Raw genomic sequence first — 10,514 nt, 5'->3', positions numbered from 1 at the left:
TGAAATAAAAACAATGTAAATACTATTCATAAAAATGATAACTGTTAATACAATTTATTTATTTTAGCTTATTTAAATACTCAAATAACTCACAATTATGATTTTTTATAAAAAATCTATTTATATGCATTGATGCATAATACAAGGATGGTTAGATGAAGGATCATAAATGGATGATTGTGTGGATATCTATCTATTATAGGCAGATATATAAACAATATGCACCTTTAGTATATAAACAGAATTTGATTAAATTATTAACTACATTTTCTAGCAGGTGTTACAACAAACCATCTGTTTGTTTCAATGAACCCCATCTATGGGGTAGGTTGTAACGCTTGCACTCCTGTCAATGTCGGTGTAATTGTACAATAACGGTAGGTCCCACAAACAAACTTTAAGTGTTCATTTGTAGCAGAAATGTTTGTGTTGATTGTGTAAAAAAATATGAATCAAACTTAAATATTTTAAATGATAGAGCCAAAGCCAAAAAGCATTACTTTGTGCCCTGCTCTACCTATATACTAGGAGGTCCATGCTGTTTCTCTCTATTCATTAAGGGGTCATTAGCTTATAATGCGTCTACTGTATATCAACTTTTTTTAAAGTCAACTTCATTGTTGAAATTAAGTTCCCCCCTCAACCCTGCAGTCAGTGTACAACACCAACAACATTACACAAAAACAAGTTAGAAAATTAGAAATATAGGGACATGAATAATATACAGTATTTAAGAAGAAGAAAATAGACTTTTTATATACAGTATATAAGACTTCACAGTCTTTACAATTCTAAAACCAAACACTAACAAATATCTTGATTTATTTTAGCTGATTTTAATGCTCTTCTTTAACTAATATTGCATAAAAGACACTTCTCTATAAGGATGTGTGTAGCGCCCTCTGCTGGTCGCCGGTTAGCACTGCAGGCGCTGTGATAGGGTTACACACACAGAGCTGTGGGACAACGTGGAGAAATTACTGTTTACTTCTGAACAAGGTTTATGTAGCAGACGTTTCATGGAGCTTATCTCGTGAATGCAAAACCAAGGCGGAACCTTTACCAGCACGGAACTCATCATAAAGGCGCGAATCACTGGTATTCCCGGGTCTGCGTTTAAGGCCCAATCAGCGGATTACTGGAGATCCTTTAGCCCGCTCTATAGTGTTGATCTCCGGCGCGGCTGAACGCAGACTGCCGCTCGGATCAGGACAGGAACATGTCTCATACCGGGCCACCTCCTCGATGGAGGAATTGCCCTAGAAGAGGTCAACCCGTGGCTGGTGAGAGTCTATCACAAACTAAGCTCCTTAAGTTATACCAACCCAGACTCACTCTCTCTGATAGAAATGATTGGTTTCTTATGGTTAGTTTACTATGTTGGTAATAAACGTCATGTAGTGCTGGTCTACTGCTGTTTTACAAAGCGCATATTAAAACTTTGAATGATTTTAGTGTAATAGTAAACAGCTATTAGCCTGAATACATAGTCATAGCATAAACATAATATACAACCCCACATGTTCCGTCAACATACCAGACTTTCCCAATGAAAGTATATTATTTATATATGTGTGTGTGTTAGGAAGATGTATGTCATGAGGAGAAAACCTTTATGGTATTGTTATCTTGTTTAGTGTATTTGTTTTAAATTGAGTGGCTAGCCAGTTTAGCTACTGCGCTCAGATCAACACAAATACGTCATAGACGGGGTGGCGTATGTCTATGAATCAGACCCCGCCTCTTTAATCCTTCTACGGCACTGGACGGGTTATGAATATTAATTCAGAAATGTGACGTATGACCAACCGATTGGCTACCAATAGTGTCAGTCAGCAGGCGAATGAATGAAATATTATGATGAGCACCGGGTCTGCGAAAATATTAATTAGGTCAGTGGTTCTCAAACTGGGGGCCCTGAGATGGTGACATGGGGCCCCAGTTTTATAAAATTTTATAAAATATATTGAATTCATGATAAATTAATGTAATTAAACCTCAGAAAAATAAGACTACTAACCAACCGCACTACACTCTAAAATATTTGGTTGTTTTTAACCCAGGGCTGGGTAATTATTGGACAGAACACATTTCTGGGTTAAAATGACCCAAATAATCGTTTTTTAACCCAACTTTATTAACAATAATCCAGCAGTTGGTTAAAAACAACCCATTGTTTCTTTTATTCAAAGCGACCTACAAATGAGAATGCACTCAACATTTTGTCTTTCTTATTACACAATGCTAATGCTTTATGATTTAATACCTTGACATTACCATGCCATCACTGTACTATGTCAACAACTAGTGCTTACTTTGACCGTTAGTGCGAGTGGCCATAAGTTATAACACAAGCTTAATGCAATTCTATGCTAAATTTACTTTTCAGGTAAATTTTTGCCCATGAAGACCATGCTTGGACCACAGTATGATGATAAAGTCCCAGAGGAGAACAGGTTTCATCCTAGTATGCTGTCTAACTATCTTAAAAGCTTAAAGGTACGTGGACGTGCTGTAAACATGATCCCCTCACCTGTCATCTAGATGTTGAGTTTGATATGATGCTGGCATCTCTTCAGGTTAAGATGGGTTTGCTGGTGGACCTAACCAACACAAGTCGCTTTTATGATCGGGCAGAGATAGAAAAAGAAGGAATCAAATATGTGAAGCTCTCCTGCAAAGGGTATGTGTTATGTACAAAATGCTTTTTTACAGTATTATTTTAAAGTTTTGCGTTTCAAAGAGATCAACAATAACTGATCATTTGTTTTTTTATGCGTTCATGTCTGATAACTAGGGATGCGCAGAGAGTGATATTCAATCGCTTAAAATTACATCTACCGATATCTATATATACCGATAGTCTTGCTGCTTACTCCTTGTTTCAAATTATTATATTGTGAATTACAGAGCGTACAAACGTCATGCCCCTCCCACTTTAAAATAAAGATGATTCTGTCCCCCACTTTTTGCAACTCACTGCCACCATTCCTGTTCATGCTCTTTGGTTTGTCGATTAGATTTAAGTGAACATTAACTAACACTAACACTTTTTATGTGCTGTAATTGAAGGTTTGGCTTAGGTCTGTCACATTAAAATCAATATTTTTTTCTTATTCAGTCATGGTGAGTGCCCAACGGTGGAGACCACACAGATGTTCATCAGATTGTGTGAGCACTTCAATGAGAAGACACCCATGGAGCTTATAGGTAAGATCAGTATACTTACTTGTTTAATGTTATCGGTCACCCTGATTCCAGTAACAAAACTGAACTGTGTTCTGAACACACATGTACTTCAGCAGCAAATATACCACACATTTCTGACCATATAAACATAAGTTTTCTGTTCTTTGAAAACACCCTAAAAGAAATTCATGTATATTTTCAGTCGTTTTTTCTTTGGAAATCTTCCCCTCTCCCACGTCTAAATATGAAATATGATAGGAGACGTGGCGTTACTTTTATCTGTGTATAAACCAGGCACAACGTGGCACTTGAATATATTATGCACGCGCAAATGAAGTTTGAGAGTTACTGAAAGTGGAATTGCTGCACGAGCAAAGTTGCAGCTAATTCATAAGTCAGATTTTTGTATTAAATGTCCTCCCCAGCATAAAAATGCAGATATAGAAACCAAGAAACCAATAAAAATGTCCTGTCACTGTTTTGACAAAGATACATTTTATCTCACCAGTTATACACCATTAATACACCAGTGTGTGTCCTATAGAGAATTCATTGCAGTTTATTTGCAACAAATAGTGAAATGCAAAAATACCTGAATTTATTAATATTAATGAACGTTCTGAGGTGTGCAATTATTTTCTGGGAAATGCACAGCTAACGTAGTTCCAGGCAGCTCTCTTGACCGAATTACAGTTCCATATTACTTTGCACAGTTAACTGTAATAACGACTAACAAAAACAACATGACAGACGCTGTTTAGAGACGCACAAAGGTAACCTTGTTCACACAATCTCTCTGTCTCTTACTCTCTCTTTTCTTTTTTCTTTCTACGTGTCTCTGTCGCTCTCGCTCTCTTTCTAATAACTTCATTAATAACTGCATTAGAATGCTATCAATGGATCAAGCAAAAGAGCAGTTGGATGAGATGCGGAAGAAATAGTTCTACTCACAATAGTGATTTAAGTACAAAAACCGGACAAATCCCTTTAAATATATCATGAGATCGATGTCTTGAGAGGTGTGGTAACCGTAGTATAAGTGGAATAATTGACTCCAGGCCATTGAATTATTGAAAAATAATGCACCTAATAATTCTTTTTCTAATAATTTAACTTCAAGCACCTGTGGTGTTTAAAGGCGGGGTAAAAACACACAAAACACACTTGTAGCCAATCAGTAGTAAGGGGCGTGTCTACTAACAGACATTGTTGCCTTTGGGGCGGGTCTGTTAAAAGAAGGTCCAGATTCTATTGGGGTAGGGGTGTGTTTGTTAAGGTGATTTTAAATGCCAACATTAGCTTTCAGAGATCATGCACCCCGCCTTTAAGAGGATTTTATGGGATATATTTATAAACGTACCGACTTTTTTGTGAAAATTTAGCGTAAGGGTGTTTGTGCTAATAGTGTTCAAAATAAAATAAAATGAAAGATTTAAAAGTTTGTTTGTTGTTTAATGCAATGATGCATAGATACTTTGTATTAAGTGTCCAAATACTCTCTAGCAGAGGCGTCATGCCCATTCAAACTGAGGGGGCACGTGCCCCTTTGGTTTTTTTGAGCCAAAAGGATTTTGCATGCAACCTCAAAATCAAAGAAGCGTCCATTAATCTGTTATTTGATGTTTAATCTATTTAATATGCACAATATTATCAATTCTGTGCCGCATCCTTGTCACTTTTCGGAGATTTTCGCCGTTTTGATCACGTTACATTGCTTTATTCTGGCGGCAGGCGCTGCAGTCAGCGCAGTCGCAGATGTCATCAGCGTCTGAGCGCGCTCACAGGCTCTTTGCTGTTGCTGCTGCATGCTGTGCAGTTAATCTCCTCTGTGTAGAAAATGTATGGTTTAAAATGTGACCGTCTCGACGTTATATTAGTAGAGATTTCTAGATTCATCTTGGTACAACACTAAAGTTCACCAGAGTTCACGGGGGCATGGAATCACACATGCTCACATATGAGGTAAAATTTGATGCAATAATGCGTTCCTCTAATAATTTTATCTACATTTTTTTTTTTATCATTATTGAACATTAAAGTCAATCACGTGGCTATAGCTTATGTCATTTTCGTTGTTTATATACTTTATGGATTTACAATTACATTAATTTCATGCGATAATGCAGTTGTTGTGCAAAATGCATTAATGACACAATTAAACAAGTAATTTATTAAAACTTAAATAAATAAAACATGCCATTTCAGATGTAAATATGATACCAATATGTCATTTTTCTGATTGAATAGTGTTTGATATGAAAGTCACTCAACACTTTTTTATTTTGGAGTGTTTTGCATGAAAGCAGGGGTGTTCAGATTGTTAGAAATGTAAGTGTAATGGAAAAGACTGAAAGCTCTATAATATTTCGTTTGATGTCTGTGTATGCACAAATTTCTGTGAGCTGTGCACACTGTGCCCCCTTAAAAAAAATTGGTGCATGACGCCCCTGCTCTCTAGGACTATTGTATGTGTTTTTTAAAGTTGTGGTTTTGGGCTGAGAATCACAATCTTGAGCCTGTTTTGTATGAGCACTGCCCACTAGGCTTTCAAATCTGATGGCTGTTGTACAAAGAAAAAATCCTAACTAAAGCTGGGTTTAACAAAATATAATTATATAAACATAATAAATAATGTTATATATTTTATTCTGTATGCATATTTACATTTTTTATTTATTTGGATCTTAAAACATGTCTCACTAAGTTTATTTTTCATTGTCGTAGCCGGTGCTACTTTTTCTATATTCTACTATAGTGCTTTACATAGGCCTAGTGTTACAGTATGCCAAAAAGCAAATAGAAAATGAATTTTAGAGCAACAGTATAGACATCAGAAAAACATTATAGAAATAAGGAAAAATGAAGTAAAAAAAACAGGAAGGATACATGGCGTTATTGCAAATGTTCATAAGATGTATATTAGCTCTAAGGATAATTGTCTGTTGTACTTGTAGCATTGTAATTGGTTGTTATATTGAAATAATAAGTTGACTGAATTAATGACAACTGCAACAATTTGAAAATTTCTAAAAATAAATGCTTATCAAAACTACCTGACATTTCATCTGAATACTTATACCTTACTCCGTACCAAGGTAGATTGAGAATAATATTTACTTTAACTGAGACAATGACTGCTCGTCAAACCCATGCCATTTCAGCTTACATGGAATTAAATAAAAAAAAGAGAATTTTAAAACAGATTTGCAGTAATACCATAAGCATACATTAGCATTTCTACCTTTAGTATCCAGTGAGCAAGCCAAAAACAACAAGTGGCAGGGAAACAAAACTCCAGTGGTTAGTTATAAATGAATATGTATTTGTCCTGTTGGAGGTGCTGTTGAGTCACAGAAGAGCGTTATCACAACACACTGAACCTGTTAAATCAGACACAAGACAAAGGAAGGGATGTATGAATGTCAGTGTTATCACCACGGCAACAGTGTGATTGACACTGCAGGGAACGTGAGCAGATAGTCTGGAGGCAGGACGTTGAGAAGATGACGTACAAAGCTCCCAGGGGTGAACTTGTCAAAAACTTGCCAATTCAGTATACAGAGAGTGAATACGCTGTAAAGTGAGTTATGCTCTGTGCGAATTTCCAAAATGAAATGAGGTGCAGTGCACTTGAGCGTTGAGAAGATCTACTGCCATTTATATTGCAGTCCTTCCTAACAGAAGCCAGGCCAAGGGTGGTGCGCTATACGGTCAGGGTTTGAGGTGATGAATCAGGGCTTAATGCACCAACAGATTCTAAAATGTTACACTTCAGCATCTCTGTTTATATCCCATCCTGAAATGCGGCGTTTTAAAACTTTTATTACCTTCTAGCACCTGGAAAGCAGTAAAACACTGAGGAAGGGGAACAGCAGGTGTGCACCGCTCAACAGACCTTCAGGATTTGGTTTACTGTTGAGGATTTATGGGTTGGAGATTGGTATAAGAAAACCTATCACATAAACTATGGAAAATACTTCAGTATTTCTTTTACCGAAAAAAATCTGTAAAATCAGTTTATCAGAAACAAAATCAAGATTGAACATTTGCTTTATGTTCTCTTGGTTCTTATTGATGTGTTCATTTGTGCAGATAAATATAGATGCTTTGCAAAGCCTAGAAAAGCCAATGTTTTATCTAAATGGCTCCATAAAGAACATTTTAACATCTGAAAAAACTTTCTGTTTCACCAAAGGTTCTTTGTGGAAAGAAATGGATTTTTGCCTGAATGGTTGTGCTGTGGTAGGGCTAGTCAATTGGCAGCCTGTCTGCCAAATGTGGCCCGCCAATCATATTTGTCTGGCCCGCCAGTCATATTTGTCTGATTTAAAATCAATGTGGTTTCTTTAAAGGCGCTATAAGCGAATCTGTGTGACGTCATTTCTTGTTGACGTTCGAATTGTTGTCAAACTAAACGGAGCGTAGCTAACTCCTCCCCCTTCCTTCAGTGCTTTCTGAACGAGTCATGAACGCGCCCAACCCCCAATCCCAAATCCTTGTCGTTTATTGGCTGGAACACATTTGTTATGTGTCGTGGTGGTAGGTTTGACCACTTTGTTTTTGTTGTAGTTTGTGGAGCCTGGGCTGTCTACAGAGACCGCATTTTTTTTACAGTGTGTTCAGGGGACAGGCAGCTAGCAGTTAGTGATGAGATGTTTACTGTATGAAACAAAAAAAATGTTATGGCCTAAAACGCGTGAATTCGCTTAGAGCACCTTTAAAGCCAACTTTTCACTGTACACAACAAGTAATGGCGAATAAACCGGAAGGAGAGTCACAAAGGCGCTACTTGGGGTGCCAACCATCTGGGAGTGCATCATTTTCCGATCCGATTTGAGCTTTGGATACGTAAAAAAATGAATAAAAATAAACTTGTGCGACTACACCGCATGCAACACGCCAACCAGAAGTGATGTATTTCAGTGCATTTCACTTAAAACATCGTGTGTGAAGTGATAATGATACATTTTTATTCTTTTTTCATTTAACTTTATTAGTAACACTTAGCATACACTCATCTAAAGGATTATTAGGAACACCATACTAATACTGTGTTTGACCCCCTTTCGCCTTCAGAAGTGCCTTAATTCTATGTGGCATTGATTCAACAAGGTGCTGAAAGCATTCTTTAGAAATGTTGGCCCATATTGATAGGATTGCTTCTTGCAGTTGATGGAGATTTGTGGGATGCACATCCAGTCCACGAAGCTCCCGTTCCACCACATCCCAAAGATGCTCTATTGGGTTGAGATCTGGTAACTGTGGGGGCCATTTTAGTACAGTGAACTCATTGTCATGTTCAAGAAACCAATTTAAAATGTTTCGAGCTTTGTGATATGGTGCATTATCCTACTGGAAGTAGCCATCACATGGTGGTCATAAAGGGATGGACATGGTCAGAAACAATGCTCAGGTAGGCTGTGGCATTTAAACGATGCCCAATTGGCACTAAGGGGCCTAAAATGTTCCAAGAAAACATCCCCCACAACATTACACCACCACCAGCAGCCTGCACAGTGGTAACAAGGCATGATGGATCCATGTTCTCATTATGTTTACGCCAAATTTTCACTCTACCATCTGAATGTCTTAACAGAAATCGAGACTCATCAGACCAGGCAACATTTTTCCAGTCTTCAACTGTCCAATTTTGGTGAGCTCGTGCAAATTGTAGCCTCTTTTTCCTATTTGTAGTGGAGATGAGTGGTACCCGGTGGGGTCTTCTGCTGTTGTAGCCCATCCGCCTCAAGGTTGTGCGTGTTGTGGCTTTACAAATGCTTTGCTGCATACCTCGGTTGTAACGAGTGGTTATTTTAGTCAAAGTTGCTCTTCTATCAGCTTGAATCAGTAAGGCATTTTCGCCAACAGGACTGCCGCATACTGGATGTTTTTCCCTTTTCACACCATTCTTTGTGAACCCTAGAAATGGTTGTGCGTGAAAATCCCAGTAACTGAGCAGATTGTGAAATACTCAGACCGGCCCATCTGGCACAAACAACCATGCCACACTCAAAATTGCTTAAATCACCTTTCTTTTCCATTCTGACATTCAGTTTGGAGTTCAGGAGATTGTCTTGATCAGGACCGCACCCCTTAATTGCATTGAAGCAACTGCCATGTGATAATTGCATTCATGAGAAATTGAACAGGTGTTCCTAATGATCCTTTAGGTGAGTGTATATGCATAGCTGTTTATTGTTTTATTCCTTTGCATTCCACTATGGTGAATATTTGTAGATTAAAGGCTCTGGAATGAACTTCTCTCTTTGTCACAGATTTACGTTTAAACTGAAATTTCATTACAACTGCCACTAGGGGGCGAACTCTTGACAGTCACATCTGAATGTCGTGTACAATGGAAAGGCGCTTTTATTGCGTATATTTTTTTAAATGGTAAATAAGAAAGCATGAAGTGCAAGTTTAGTCATTAGGAGAAGACTGTCTATATGTAAACATGCATATGTTTACTTGAAAATTATAAACTAAAAAGTTTTAAGAGCTTTGCATTACATTTAGTGCTATACAACAATATATATGTGTTGATTATTTACACTTGCACTTTTATGTGCAATGTTCATAGTTGAACTATTAACATTTGTCTTTTGCGATTTGTTTTAAAAATATTACAAAAAGAAAATATACGTTTTACAGGAATTAAAAGGCAAAATACTTAATACAAGTCCTTGCATCCTGCATCTTTTTTGTGTTTTAATGTTTTTTAATATATGACAAAAATTAACAAAAACAACATAAGTTAGCCTATAACACATAATAATAATAATAATAATATAAGTTATAGGTAAAAGCAATAAAATATATAAGAGGTAAAAGGCCTGCATCATATTCACATTTTTAAAATCTGGCCTCCGAAGAAGAGAAGTTGAAGACCCCTGCTCTAAAGCATTGATGTGAAGAACCTTTTTTAAGCACTTTTATTTTTTAAACCTCCCATAACACACGCTGTTTCTGCTTATCTTATGTTCATCTTGAGTACCTATTAGGAATGTGCATCTCCATAACCTCTTACACTCTGAGGCTATTTTGGGGATTTCCGCCTGGATTTGGCCTACCCAATTTCAAAAGCTTATCATACCCACAAGCAGAGGTGCACATGCAAAAGTTTGGTACCATTTTAAAGGAAACCCTTTGAAATTACATAAAACACTGTTAAAAGTGCTCAACTTGGTTGTATGTGTTGTCAGTCCTCTAATAAACACAAAAATAAATAGGCGCTTTTTGATGTTTTTTTTCTAAAGTCTGTATTTAAAAGTGTATAACTCTGGTTGCCAGCTTACAGAGGAAAAGGGAATTTTTTCTCTATCATT

The 10,514-nt window shown here is 37.0% G+C and overlaps 1 protein-coding gene across 1 annotated transcript in view; it reads left to right on the top strand.

The window, feature by feature from the left end:
• Positions 1–921: 921 nt before the first annotated feature.
• Positions 922–10,514, top strand: part of rngtt (RNA guanylyltransferase and 5'-phosphatase) — a 164,596-nt gene continuing 155,003 nt past the window's right edge. The window contains exons 1-4 of the mRNA XM_065268829.1: positions 922–1,283; positions 2,390–2,499; positions 2,580–2,683; positions 3,122–3,210. Coding sequence (XP_065124901.1) covers positions 1,220–1,283; positions 2,390–2,499; positions 2,580–2,683; positions 3,122–3,210 — 367 coding nt within the window. The 5' untranslated portion in view covers positions 922–1,219. The remainder of the gene's footprint in view (positions 1,284–2,389; positions 2,500–2,579; positions 2,684–3,121; positions 3,211–10,514) is intronic.

This window comes from Paramisgurnus dabryanus, chromosome 12 (assembly GCF_030506205.2).
Source record: "Paramisgurnus dabryanus chromosome 12, PD_genome_1.1, whole genome shotgun sequence".
NCBI classification, from domain to species: Eukaryota; Metazoa; Chordata; class Actinopteri; order Cypriniformes; family Cobitidae; genus Paramisgurnus; species Paramisgurnus dabryanus.
The sequence above is the reverse complement of the archived record's forward strand: the minus strand, read 5'-3'. Positions and strand labels throughout refer to the sequence as shown.